At 44.7% G+C, this 14,816-nt stretch overlaps 1 protein-coding gene across 4 annotated transcripts in view; it reads left to right on the forward strand.

Moving 5' to 3' along the window:
* Positions 1–1,104: 1,104 nt before the first annotated feature.
* DSP (desmoplakin) overlaps positions 1,105–14,816 on the forward strand; it is a 39,822-nt gene continuing 26,110 nt past the window's right edge. Inside the window, exons 1-4 of one of the 4 annotated variants that reach the window (XM_054817138.1) lie at positions 1,105–1,766; positions 10,904–11,006; positions 12,627–12,775; positions 13,123–13,297. In XM_054817138.1, coding sequence (XP_054673113.1) covers positions 1,564–1,766; positions 10,904–11,006; positions 12,627–12,775; positions 13,123–13,297 — 630 coding nt within the window. In that variant the 5' untranslated portion in view covers positions 1,105–1,563. The remainder of the gene's footprint in view (positions 1,767–10,903; positions 11,007–12,626; positions 12,776–13,122; positions 13,298–14,816) is intronic. The other 3 variants (XM_054817139.1, XM_054817141.1, XM_054817142.1) reach the window with 3 other exon arrangements.

Genomic DNA, 14,816 nt, shown 5'->3' on the forward strand with positions numbered 1-14,816 from the left:
GGGTTGCTGGTGATCTCCCACAAGTTTAAAAAACTTCTAGCACATGCATTGTTCGCAGAGCATCAGACGACTGATGTGGCTGGCTCCTGTACTGCACGTTGGGATGAAAGCCTTGGGATTATTTCAGAAAAGCTTGGCAGAGTTATTCACGAGTGACTGCTGCTTCTTAAAATCTGGCTACCTTCTCTTTGTCTTCTACCAGCTTGGGCAAGTGGCCAGACTAGCTGAGGCAGTGCCACTGCGCGTAGCTAAGAAATTGTTCTCGATCGACCTTGAGAGTGACCCAGAAGTCAATGGCTGATAATGAAGGCACTGCTGGGCATCCTACAGCCAACTGCCTTTGCTGACACTCTGCATGCACACAAATGTATTAGAACAATTTTGTCTCTAGGATCTGGCTTATTTTTTAAAAGTAAAGCTTAACTTTCAGAGCACCTGAAGGCAAGAATCAAGAAAAACTAAGGTAAAAAGTCAGTTTAAACACCTGTTTCTGGGTGTCCTCCTTCTCATGCACAAATGCGCACGTCACAATTCAAACATTTCACATGCTGGTGTACAAGTTTCAGGGCCGTTTCAGAAATAAACTGGGCTTGGAGTATCGACAGCCTTCCCAAATACGGGACCCGATGTATTTCCCAGTTTATGAAACAAACATTTACACCACTTTCCTAAGCGGCACACCGGCACTGCAATGTGCCACATCTTGGTGCAGAGACAAGAGGGCTGCCACTGGCAGACTGGACCTATCCACGACGTAATGGCGTTGATTTAACTGGCACTGCCTTGCTCAGGTGACGGTTGCTTTCCAGAGCGGCATGAGGGTGTTTGGCATCACGGGCACCCCTGTCCCGGCCGCCCTCACCGCAGCGCTCCCAGCTCTCAGGTGGGTCGCCCGGTGCACCAAGGCCTCTGCGCCAGCCGGGGCAAAGGGCCAGCCGGTAGGTAAGACGCAAGTCAAGAGGAAGTTTTTAATGGGCTCCAACCTCCACTGGCAACTTATGCGGGCAGTCCACGCACCAAGGAAGGAAGAAACACCGGTGCTAGGATCAGAGAAGCCTTGCGGTGCCTGGGCGGCCACCGGGGAGCGACACCGCCGCCGCTGCCGCGGGGAGGCCGGGCCGGGCCGAGCTGGGCGCGGCGGGGCGGGGGCCGAGGCCGCCGAGAAACCTGAGCCGGCCGCCGAGAAGGCGCGGAGGGTGCAGGCGAGGCGGCGGCTCCACGCCCAGGAGCGCCACTTAAAACCGTCGCCGAAAGGTGTGGCTTCGCCTTTCCTCTGCTGGCGGGGAGGGGACGTGACTGGACCTCCGCTCTTGCCGCCGCTGCCGCCGCCACCAGCCTCCGCCACCGCATTCGCGGCGCCCCTGCCCTCCCCTCACCTGCGAGCCGCGCTGATCCCCGGCGCTCGGCCCTTGCCCGGCGGGCTGCGAGGGAGAGGGGACACCGCGGCGGGCCCTCCCGGGGGTGAATGCCTTTCCCCTCGTCGGGTCTGGGACAGTTTCCCCGTCGCTTTCCCCATCGTCCCCTCTCCCCTCGGGCGGCGGCCCCCCTAGCTCCCCCGCCGCCATGAGCATCAACGGCGGCTCGCACCCGCGGATCAACACCTTGGGCCGGATGGCGCGGGCCGAGTCGGGCACCGACCTGCGCTACGAGATGAGCTCCCATGTGGTGGGGGGCGGCGGCGGCGGCGGCGGCGGCGGCACCCACACCCACAAGACCTACTACTACCAGAAAACCTACGGGGGGGATTACGCCTCCGACGGATACGGGTAGGTGCGGGCCGGGCTGGGAGGGAGAGAGCCCCGCCGGCCCCGCTCCCTCGGGCCCGCCTTAGGAGAGCTGCCGTGAGCCGGCTTCCGCTTTAATTTCCGAGGTGTGCAAGCTTGCAAGGCTCTTTTTTTTACCTCCCTAAAGAGACTAACTTCTAAAAGGCTTTTAAATGCAAGCAAAGAATTTATAATTTTTTATTTTTTAAAAAACTTTTGGTGGGGACTCTGAAGAGAGTAACAGGATAAAGAGGAGAATGGTAACCTCAGTGTCTCCCCTTTGCGCTCTGGGGTGTAAATGTGCCTGTGCTGGCTATGCTGACCCAACAGTTCTCTGCTGATAAAACCCCGCTTTGCTTGGTGACACAAAACAAGCTGTACTGAGGTAAATTCCTTTGTCCCTCATACATCCCGGCTCCGTTCTCGCCGTCCTCACCAGCAGTTGCATAACTAGGGCTGTGAAACGATTTTAGCTAGTGGGAATCGTTCTCTTATTTTTTAGTTTGTTTCTATCTTGCGCAAGGCCCAGGAGTTTAAAGCCTTGGTCTTTTATGCAACAATCCCTGATATTTGGTGGCTGGGGAGCAAAGACAGAACCTGCTTCCCCCACCTCTCCCTTAATTTTCTGCTTGCCGTGTTGCTGCGAGCACAGTGAAGATCTTGCGGGCAGGGTAGCGGCTCTGGATCCTGGTTTGGAGAACACCTGCTTTCATGGATGTAGCTGTACCAGCAATCTGCACAGATCGATTCTGGCAAAATAAGTGCAGTGGTCGTGAAGACTTCTTCATTAATCCCCTTGGCTGGGAGTTCACGGGACTGAAAAGCAGGCACCGGTTACAGTCACTGAAGGAAATGGCACTGGTGCATGATAAAGTGTCTATACAAAACACTGCTGGTGATTTTATTTTTTTTTTTTTTTACATGGGAATGGCTCCATTAAACCTGTTGGTCTAATTATTGGTGCACTGACTTAGGAATTGATTCAGAAGTGCTGTTGTGTGGTATGTGTAGAATTTATCCCCTAATTTAATGGATAGTACATCGTTATTAGATTGCAGAAGGATAAGAATTAAACATCTATAGTAAATAAAGAGCAGGTGAGAACAGACAGGCTTTATTAAATCAAGCAGATCTTTAAATGACTGTAGAGAATTAGGATTACGCTAGAGAGCACAGAGAGCTCTGTTTAGGTATGTCAGACCTGTTGCTAGAGGACCACTGACTGAAAGACAAAACTTTCATTCTACCTATTTTTTATTACTTTGCCCGGTTCTTAGTTTTAGTTCTTCATTTGACTTTTGGTTTGGTGCATGCACAGGTAAGTTAATGATGAATTGCAGCTATAGCATGTCTACTTACTATTTGCAGTAGTAGGAGAATACCTATTTATTGCTATGTAATTAGAACAATTCAATACTTTACCGTGGGAGAGTGCACATACCAGGAATCCAAAATGCCATCATTGCATTGCATTTGTGAGGATCTGTTTTGCTACTGGTGCTCCACTATGAATACCTTTAGTGTTTGCAAGAGACAGACATGAAAAATTAATGGGAGAACATGCTACTTCCAGGCTGTTCTCTTTTTTTCCAGGCTTACTCTGGTGCAACTATATTGGATTCACTAGAGTGACTTCCCTATTATTCCTGACTTTCACTGGAGGAGAAATACCTTTCTTTAATTTAGCATTCTTTGGTTTTTGTTACATATTTTAAACCAATCCATAGTTTGTTAGGCTCTTCTTTCTTTAGTATTCAGTGGTGGCATAGCAAGAATGGAAGGGACAGACTTGATCAAGAGGTTAAGAACCTTGTATCAACATCCTGTCACTTACTTCCTATAACATAATATTGGTATCTCCTTTTTTGGAAGGCATACCTGACAACGAGGTTGCAATGAAACTTCCTGAGCACTTTATTGCGAGGCTTCTGCATGGAACTGAAGACCCCTGTTAATGAGATCAAAATATATATATAAAACGTACAATTTTTAGTATATGAAAACATCTGACCATACAAAATAAGTAATTATTTGCCAAACAATATATGTGTTTACACCTTATTAAGTTGCATAGGTTTAATTAGTGCTGATTTGAATTAAAATGCCCCCCCACAATACAAAATGAGGGTGGTGTTGCCACTTAATGAAAAAAAGCAATCACGCCTGATTTTGCACATCCACTGCGTGCAGAAAATCCCGTGCATGTTGTACTTGCAAGGATCAGGGCCATCATCTGTGGAGCTGGTTTTAACACTTGCATTCAGCCTGGTATCTTCTGTGCCAAAGCTTAGTGGCAGTTACTGAACTTACAAAACTGAGGCTTCTTTTTCCAATGGGGAAGATTACTGTAGCTTAATTTTAAATGCAGTAGGATTCAACTTAGGGTCTAGTCTTGTAAGTTTTGGGGCGTATTCTGCCAAACAAGTCTGTGCTGAGTATTACATTACTCACAGAGCAATATAAGACGCTCCCTACCCTTAGGGCTCAGCAAGGTGCTTTTACAACATTGCCGGTTTCTTCTGGCTTGGGAACTCAGGATGAGCTTCGTCCGCAGTACAGATACTCAGCTTGACAGTGAGTCACATGCTTCCAAACTGCCAATTCATCAGTCAAATATTTATCAATGTCGTTGCTATGGAGAGATAAAATCTGATATGCTGTGAGAGAAGGAAAAAAAGTGGCAAGTTGTACAGTTTTATTTGTCGTTGCTGAGATTAGGAAAAAAGAAGCCTAGGATTCATGGTCACCACGTGATATGAAAATAAATTAATGTACACAATTCTGCTTATGAGTTAATGTTAACTTTAAGTTAGAAAAGCAGAGATTCACGTCCTGTTCCCTGATGTTACTTTCAGGGACTAACAGAAAAGACAAAGTAAACTTGGAGAAAACAGATTCACAGCCAAGTTTTTGCCCTTCCCATCAGTCTCACAGGGATCTGTAGGGTCCTGGCTAAGCTGAGCAGTGCTAGGGCTGTCTGTCCCCTTTGAGCTCCTCTGCCACAGCATTGCACCGAAGGGAAAAACTGCCCTGGTGACAAACAAAAACATGGGCAGACAGAGAAGGAATGTGTCTGAATTGCTGCCGAATACCTGCCAACACTGGCAGAGCCTGCACTGTGCTCGAGCTGGCCAAGAACCAGGTTTCAGCAACAGCTGGTGACGCTGCCACGCCATGAGAAGAAAACCAGGTTGTACCTATCCCAATTCACCTTTTCTTAGGTACGTGCATGAGATTTCAAACTACATACCTTTGCAGGTGTGAAAGCTTCTGTCAGGCAAGGGATTTGCTGGCGTTTTGAGCAGCCGATCTCCGGCAGAGGTGTATTTCCATGGTCCAGGCTGGACCCTGCATTTGGCACCTTCCTCTCCCAGAGCTGGAGGTGGGAGAGGCAGCATGTCTGCAGCCTGCTGCGCTGGGCAGGTACGGCCTTTAGAAACAGTGCCCTTGCTCCTGGTGGTTAATACTGGTGGGAAAAAGTGTGAGGATTTTCTGTGAATAGGTGTGGCAGGCTCCGTTGTGAAACTCTGCTGGCTTTAAAGGCACTTGGCCTCACGGGTCTTAAAATTTAGCCAGTGACTCCTTTTAATTTTTTGCACGTTTCTAATGGTATTTGGAGCCTGATCATGCAAGATGCAGACATCTTTTGAGGTTTCCTGTCATTGTGCCTTAGTCTATGTGTATACTCGGCAGATGGGACCAGTTTGGCGAGGCCGTGGTGTGCCAAAGCTGATCCTAGTAAGAGCAGAGATGTAAGGGGAGAACCCAGTGATGAAACTCTTGGTAATTTCTGACACTTGCATTCACCTTCTTTGAGTGGAGGGAAAGAAAGCTGGTTTATAGTGTTTTAATTTCTGGCTATAGTCCTGTTGATATTGTGATTAGCCACCTTTTATCAGCATATGCCTGTGCATTTTCGGGGGAACACAGCCCCAGCTGGCAGGCAGTGGTGGATGGGCGGTGGTTTATTTCCGCGGTGTGTGCAGGCTGTGTGCTGGGAACGCAGAGTCCAGGTCAGGTTTTTCTTCTGACTTACTTACCCTGGGCATACCAGGTAATCCCTTGATGAATCTATTGCTTGTTCAAACAAGTTTGTGTGGATGGGGGGAAAAAAAAAAAGAAAAAGAAGAAGTGCTATTGTTTTGCTCTCATTGTTGAGTTATGGGAGTTGCTTGATACTTTGGATCTGCAAAAAGAGCTTTTTTTAAAGCTTCCTTTACTTTTTGAAAGAAAAAAAATGTTTTGAATTTTAAAAAGGCTAAGTGTTTTGTGGAGCAATCAGAAAATTTAACAAGGATTATTCTGATTTAGTTTAAATCGGATCTTTGGGCCAAGAGCGTCCCATTTGTGCTTCCAAAGCTTTAAGGAGCTGTGAAACTGCTGGAAGGTTCCACAGAGCTGCTGGATGTGCTTCTGCGTGTCTCCTTCACCCTGTTTCTCTAGACAGTAATCGCCCCCTGGATACCACAGCAGCCTCTTGATGTGTACTAACAAAGGCAGAAACCAGAGCAGTCTCCAGGTTGCCGGCATTTATGCTGGGGCTGTGCAGGTCTTCAGCAGCAGGAGGCAAATGAGAAAGCAGAAGGGAGCTGAGTTTCTTCCTTGCCCCTCAGGTTCTGCAGTAATGATGACTCAGTTGGGCCTGTAAGGGTGCAAGCCGAGTGTTTACAGAGGATATATAATTTATTCAAAATGTATCGCTTAGGAAATCTTTCCACTGCTTGAATAGTCAGCCTTGCTGTGTTCCAGCGACATGGGCACAGCTGGGTTTGCTGTGACTCTCAGTTCTCATAACTCATCGTATGGCCTTGAAAGCATTTCTCAGTCCCGTTTACGAGAAGCAGGAATAGTTATTTCTTGTTTCTGTAGAGGCTGGGGGTCTTGTGAGGATCACTGGTACCACTTAGCAGTTAAATGCAGTCCTAGTTCAGAAATTGAAGATTCACTGGTAAGGTAAGGGCTGAGTTTAGCTCAGGTGGGGTATATTGCAGCAGGGGGATGTTGTCTGAGCTACTGTCCTGCCCAAAGCCCGGTGGCAGCAGGGGTTGGGCTGTCCTCTTCATTTCTCTGGGAGAGCAAGGGCGCGGTGTAGCAAGGGAGCTATATTCTGTCTTGGCATGCAGCAAGCAGGGTGGCTCCAGTACAGGATGATGACAACGTGAAGATGCCATGCCTTTCCTAGGGCTCTTCTGGCGGTAGAAAGACACGAAGCTACAATTTAAGATCCCAAATAAAAGTGATTCTTCTATGTTTTGAAGTATTCTCATCATTTTAAAACAAAGACACTACCCACCTTTGTTTTCCTTTGTTCCTTTAATAGTTAATGACTATTAAAACTAAATAATTTTAATAAAGAACCCAGTTTAATAGTATATTTTTGAAATTCATGATTTGCCTTCAAAATAAGTGCCACAGTCTAAAATTGAGTTGTAGGGACAAATAGGTAGTTAAGGTCTGAAGCAGTCCAGGTTGTTTCACTCAGTGCTGTTCTGCGGGGTTTACAAAACCAAAGCAGTACAGCAAATAGTCAGATTCTTGCAAATGCATATATTTATTAGTAGGAGTCCCTGCATTCTTGTGTTACAAGTCCTGCTGAAAGATCAAGCTCCAGTTCTTTTCCTTTCCGCTGGAATGGTTGAAAATGTACGCTGTATTTACAGAGGTGCAGTAAACCAAGCAAAAAACCTGTCCATATTTTCACTGTGTGGTGTGCCTATAATGTTTGGTGCAGCAGGATCCTACTGAGAGGTTTGAGCTTTACGTGCTGCCAGAGTTAAATCAAATTGTCATCGTAACAGCAGTAGTTGTTACAATGACCAAACATTACTTTAAACTCATTCAGTTTCATGTAAACAAAATCAGACGAAGCAAGAGAGACATTGACAAAATACCACCTGTAGTAACCAGCTTAATCACTGTGTCCTGTGAGGATTGTTGGGGTCCTAGATCTTTCTGAGGGACATAAATGTGTTTTTATATATGATCTAGGTTACATGGTTGTACTTTGAAAATACAGCTTTGTTCTTGCCTCCACATTACGATGCCATGTACCATGTTCAGGGGTTAGGGTTTGCCTTAGTTTTAGTCCAGTATTTTTTTTTTCCTTATGCTGTTGTGTTGGATATGGTTTTCCTTTGGCTGGCTGTTTCCTTCTGCCTCAAGGTTGGACGTCTGCTTACTCTGCACTGGGGTTTCTGCTTTGATCTACTCATTTCCATTAAAGGCCTGTTGGCTTCCATAAGAGGAATATTACACTGAGGGCCTTTGAAACTGCTTATGAAATACTCTCTTGTCACATGGGTGAAAAGTATTGAAGATGTGTCCATGTGAGATGGTGCTAGTGCCATCTGATGTAGCAACCAATATATGTTGAGGTATCGTCTTGCTAAGTATTTTTATTTTCTAAACTCAGAGATTGATTTATGCCCTTCTTGAGTATGTTTCTAGAACTAAATCCTCTTCGGAAGTGAAGTCTTTGAGTCCTATTGACTTGGTGGAGCTATGCCATCAAACTTCAGCTCCTGTACCAGCATCTGCTTGTCTCTGAGTATGCTCTGTAACCCAGCGTAGCTCCGTTTGGTCTGCTGATGGCTTTGAAAGCCATTAGCTCACCCAGTGTCATCAGCTGCCTTTAACAGGCCGCTACCTTTTCACCTTTTATCCTAGTAATGATCTCAGTGTTTTGACTAGCAAACCAGTTAGTTGTTTAACAGCAAAACTAACATCCAAGGTGTTAAAAGCAGCATTGATGAAATACTGTGCTTTTCTCTGAATTTAGTTTGTATTGCTTCAGCTTCTGCCATTATTTTGGTTATGTCTTTATCTACTAGATTGGAGAGCCTTAAACGCTTGCCACTTTCTTCTTGTGAAGGTCCCTGTGAACTGTAACCAAGTAACTTGTAGATCTTTATTTGAAGATCTAAATAGGGTGTGCTTAAGCCTCCCCCTTCAAGGCATCTGCTCTGGCCTTTGAAACAGTTTTGTGCATCTATATTAAACCACCTTCAGTTTTCCAACTTTTTTATTATTTGTACAATAATTCTGGGTGTGGTATTCAACATCATTGGGTTGAGCACAAAATACTTGTAATTCTGCTTTTTCTATGTTTTAAATTATTTTAGTAGTTTGATTTATTTGAAAATAGCTTTTCTTCACCATTTCTTAGCATTTTAACTATGACAGCCATTGTTTAAACCTTCTCTCAGTGTAAAGTGAAGTAATGCCTTTGAGGTCAGTGAAGTTACACTGAAGCCAGTGGAGATACGCTAATTTATTACAGTAGAAGTCTGGTCCCCATCTATAGTTCTTTTGGCTTTAATGGATATCCGGCATTTATAGCTGTCAGGAGATGATTGAAAAAGCGATTGAAGAAAAAAATATTCTTCTGATGTTCTAAAAAGAGAAAATTGCTTGGAAGGTTCCTCTCTCTTCTTTATTATGTTTCATTCATGAGAATAATTGCAGTATAATTAAATGTAAATTTCAGATGCAGTCAGATACTTCTAGATCCAAACACAACAGCAGTGCCAAAGGAGAAGGAATGATTTAGAAAAGGAAGCTGATGGGAAGCCTGGCACAAAATCAGACCCATATGTTATTTTTCACAATTGCTTTCTTTAAGCTGTTTCCAAGATATACAGGGGTGCATAGCACAGTAGGGCGCAGTGTTTGTGCAGCCAAGGGGTCACAGTTCAAGCCATGTGTGTAGCTTGTTTTAAGGCACCCAGTGTTTCTCCAGTCCTGCCTCTGTGTCTTTGAGGGTCTACCCCTCAGTATTGAAGGAAGCTGGTGAAAAGTTGCTGAAACTTTTTCCACTTGTTCAAGAAGAGCTGATAGGACAATGCTGAAGCACCAACTGGACACACTGCAGAAAAGCTCTTAAAAATATACCTTTGAACGTTTCTTGCCACTGCAGTGATTTTTCCCAAGCACAGCCCTGCCAAGTTTTTTACATTGTCACAATTCCTTTTGTGAAGGACGATCAGAGTCTGTTGAAGTCAGTGGAAAGATTTCCATTGAATCTGGATGACTTGCTGGCTCCGAACTGGACAGGTTTGCAGCGATAGTCTTTTTGACGTTAGCGTTGTATGGAAGGTTTGGGCCTTCAGTGATTTGTAATGGAAAAGGTTACCTACTGTGAGCACAGGAGTTAGAAAACTAGGCAAGGCTTAGAAGCGTCTTAGTTTCTTACCATCTCTTAGTAGTGGTTTATTTTAGTTTCACTGGCAAATGCTTTGGTTTGGGAGCTGCCTGGGCTTGCTAGGGAGCTCTGATTCCATCAGCAAGGAATGGTTCCTCGCTTGAAGCACCTCACCCACGTTCAACCAGCAGTGGCTCGCTTTGGTGGCTGAATTTCAAATGCTGGAAAAGCAACCTTCTGGCGGTATGGATGCAGTAGACTGTGTGCAAGACAATAACAACCCTGTTCTCTGTCTTGGCACTCTGGTGTTTTCGGTTCTGGAGTTTTACTTGGAACCCCCAAACTCCCACTTTATTTGTAAGAAAGCATGTCCTCTAACTCCAGCCCCTACATCTGTTTTTGTAGTAGCTTGTGCATATTGCAATAGCTTTTTAAGATACTGCACTAGCTTCATGCATTTCCACTCATAAAAGAGCCCTTCCTACACTTGTATGGACTTGTGTGTTCATGTGCTTGTGTAGCAGAGGATCCTGCTTTCCTTTTATGCTCTGACATTCAATGGCTAGTGTGATAACATGTACAATGACTTCATGCAAAAGCTATGTTCTAATGTATTGACTTTAACAAAGATCGTGAAAAATTTATTCTCACTGTAATACTGCCAAAGTTTTGTCTATGAAAGGTACAAATACCTGGAAGAAAACCTTTCTCCTTTATGGCATGCCAGTTTCCACCTTTTGCTTGATCCTGTGGTAAAGTCAGCCCATGCCAGCTGTTACAGAATTATAAAGTGGCTCTGCCACCATGGAATCGGTATTAAAACTTCACAGTGCAATTATGCAGGAGGGCCAGATAAAGCGTGTGTGTCTCTGTGAAGCTAAACGAGGTGGATTATTCCATGTAACTTCCCTTAGCTGTTCCAAACTTTTGTTTCTCTTGTCTCTTCAAAATGTGTGATTACTCTGTACTTAATTCACCGTCTTTTTGTCCCCCACAACAGTCAGAATGGGACCTGTACAGTGTCCAGACGCCAGAACACCATCCAGGAGCTTTTGCAAAACTGCTCGGATTGCCTGATGAGAGCTGAGCTCATAGTACAACCTGTGAGTGCTTCTTGTTTTTTTTTATCAAAAGTGCTTATGAATATTACAGGGAATGAATGCTGCATTGTTATCTGGACTCACAGGCTCTGCTGCTTCATCTCTTTTCTCCCCTTTCAGCTGTTTGTATGGGGCGACAGGGAGATGGAATAGCACACCGCCTTCCTAGGTCTGCCTCTTCCATCTGCACTCAGAGTTCAGTAAAACTGATTTCCGATTAAGAAAAGGGGGACTTGATTTTAAAAACCCCCACCCTTAAACCAGATTCTGTTGCATCTTACTTTGTCAGTTTTTGATCAAGGCCACTGTCTGTGTAAACAGCTGTATAGTGTTATGACCACTTACACTCTCTTAGTGTGTTCTGTAGAATGTCGTCATCATTTTCTGAGCCATAATGAACCTGAACCACCATAGGAAAAACCTTCATTACCTTTATTTTATTTTTCCAGATGATTCCTAAAGAAGTATATGAAACTAGATTAAAGTCTTCTTGACTGTTTCATCTCAAATGTACACAGATGATCTTTGCTGTATGCTACACTGATATAAACCCATAGTGCCTGGGGGTGGGTTACTCACTGACACTAGATTCAGTTCTCGCAAACATGGGATGTCCTCTGTTCCTGCTGAAGTCAGAGGAGGTGCAGGGTGGTGAGTGCCTCCTGCTGCTAAGGCCACTGAGATCCGAAACCCACTTGTAGTTCTGGCAGTAGATGTGATTCAATGCACATTTTTGGACCCTCTGTGGACAGAAAATTCTTTCAGGAATGAACTCTGTGGTTAGCAGCTCACTTCCTTTTCAAAGATACAGTACGTGTGAGCGTGTTTATATAAAAATCAATGCCAGAGTAAATACTGCCTCTTGTTAAGGATTAATATTATTCCAGTGAAGTTAAAAGAAAGTGATATTTAGTTCCAGCTTGCTGCCACAACATGCATTGCTTACTTTTTTTTTCCCCTTTACTTTTGAGGGGCAAAGTAATGAAGTCCATCAACATTTTGTTTGCAAAATCAAATCACAGCTGGGTTCTGTTTTATTCAGCATGGCTGTATCAGTGCGGGAGGAGATCAAAAAGCAGTCTCTTCCTACTCAGAGCACCATGACTATGCTGGTCCACTGCACTGAGAGGGTGCATGGAGAATTTGTCTAGACAATGGTTGATAAGATGGGTTGCAAATGCGATGGGGCATGGAGCTGATCCCAGGCAGACAGTGTGCAGTCTGTGTTTTTGCAGGGAAGGAAAGTCTTAGAACCCCAGGGAAATTTCTGAAAAATGGGAAGCAATATCCCCCAACTCCCACTAGGACACAGTGTTTGCTTCTTGTCCTCTAAACACAAAAGCATAAGGTCTTAAAAACTTAGCGCACCATGTGAAGCCTTGGCTCCACCAAAATAAACATCAGGATATGCTGTTCTTTATGGAAAGGTTTGGATGGTATTATGTTTTAATAATTTTCTTTTATATTTCATTTGTTACAAGGACTTTCCAATGACTGTGGCAGAGACCTGGCAGTTGAAACCTGCCATGCTTCTTAAAAATAATTGGTCCTCATAACAGCTCTTAAAATGACCAAGCTGAAACTTAGGTGATGAATATATATATTTTGGTTTTTTTCTTTTAGGAATTGAAATATGGGGATGGTGTCCAAATTAGAGGGAACAGAGATCTGGAAGAGTGTTTTGCGCAGGCAAATGACCAAATGGATATCCTGGATGGGCTGATCAGAGAGATGAGGCAGATGGGCCAGCCCTGTGAGATGTATCAGAAAAGGTATTGTCGGAGAAGGGCTGGGGGAGGGAATGTGGCTGATACAAGTTTGTGGTGTCTCGAGTGCTCACTTTTCCCAGTGTTGCAGGATGTGGCAGAAATCGGTAAGGTGGAACTGAACCTGTTTGGGGCATGCTCACATGAAGACAGGCTTTGCAGTGATATATGTCTTACAGAATTTCATACCTTGGTTGTCCCCTTGAAATTTTAGTCAATATATTTTTTCCACAGCTTGTGCTTTCAGCACTTTGTTTTGAATATTTGGTGGTCCAGTAGGAGAGGTGAATTGCGTTGTCTCCATGCTTTCTGGGTGTTTTCCTCAGGATGGTAACTGGTTCCTTCCCTTTCAGGTTACTTCAACTTCAAGAGCAAATGCGTGCCCTGTACAAAGCCATCAGTGTTCCCCGTGCCAGGAGGGCCAGCTCCAAAGGTGGTGGTTGTTACTCTTCTCAGAGTGGCTCAGGCTGGGATGAGTACACAAAACGTGTGACAAGTGAATGTTTAAACTGGATGCGGCAGCAGAAGGTAAATGTGCAAAATCCAGAGACAACGCTAAGACCTGGTGGTGTCTATGAATATCACCTCACGTGCAGTAATGTTTTGGGTGCTAGTAGGAAGTTAAAAGTCCACATGAATGCTCATACATTATTCCAAGTTCCTCTTTTTACCTTTTTTTTATTTGCAGTATTGTACACATAGTGAGTTTCCACTGAAATACAAACATGGATTTGGGGTCATCTTTGCAGAGGAAAAAGTGTGGAATTTAAAAGCTAAATGAGACACAGCTGTTAACGTAACAAAAGGCATTGGCATGTTTGCATTAGAGATTATTATGCTCAATATTTCCTTCCTTCCTGCCACAAATTTCCTTTATGATTCATATTTATTTTAGCCCTTTACACAGATGGGACCAGCTTCACAGTTTGAACCATTATCCATTATTTTTACAGTTGCTCTCCCCCTCTAACCTATCCTTATCACAGTGGTAACCAGAAGGTAGAGCTGATTGCCACAGGACTTGACTTTCAGAAGTTACTGCCAAAATAGCAACTTCAGCATTTTCATGTGTATCTCTTGCATACGCAGGATAGATTTACCTATGCACAGCTGTTGCTGGTGTAACCTGGAGTAAAAAACACACTTTGAGCGCCTGTAGCCTGTTTTTGTGGTGCTGAAGTTGTGTTTGTGGTTGAACAGCCCTTTCTGAGAGACAGGTAGGGAGGATAGAACAAGGTGGCTGAAGCTAGAATTTGCAGGCTCCTTCTAAGCTGAAACTGCATTATTTTTATCTCTCTTTATTAGGTTGTTGCTTAGTGATACTGTCCTTGTTATCTGCATATGGTGTTTGCCAGGTGGCTGCTATGCAAACCAGATGAGGCGGGGAGAGCTCTGTGCAGTTCCCATACTTCTACGTGAGTGCAGGTCATAGTCTAGGCTTTGAGTGCCCTCCCATAGTGTGGCATGTTCCAGGGGAAGAAGGGGAAGTGGAGATGCACTTCTTGAGTAGTAACATGTATAAGCGTCGTGCCAGGAGAGCAACACCAGATATGATTGCTCTACACGTACTGTGGGAGAGTAGGCTAATTGTCAGAGCTGCCATGGTTTGAGGAGTGATGTTGAACAGACGCTGGGCATGCTTCCAGTGATGAAAGAGCATGAACATGCTGCACCTCCCAAAGATGCCGCGTGACACCCTGCTCAGACGCCCCTTGCTAAGCACAGGGAGCGTAAGCAAGTGCTTTATAGTTTTCCCACGCAAAACCTTCTGTGAAAGTAAAAGGCTCTCTCTCGCCCTTCTTCGATCCCGAAGGCAAAGCTGAGGTGGGCCCAGTAAGCACTTAGCTCCCTGTTGGGCTTTTGAGATACTTCGGTTTTAGGGAAAATTTTTATTTTGAACTTTCGCGCCTCTCTGTTTCCCATTACCAGCTCACATTGGGACTAGGATAATGTTTCCCTTAGTAATGTGGTGAGATGTGGGGAAAAAAGTCTGGGCAGCTGTGGTTTACTGCCAGTGTTTTTGTGTTTTCTGTCCGGATGGTTTGCT

The sequence above is a fragment of the Grus americana genome, chromosome 2, assembly GCF_028858705.1.
Source record: "Grus americana isolate bGruAme1 chromosome 2, bGruAme1.mat, whole genome shotgun sequence".
Taxonomy (NCBI): domain Eukaryota; kingdom Metazoa; phylum Chordata; class Aves; order Gruiformes; family Gruidae; genus Grus; species Grus americana.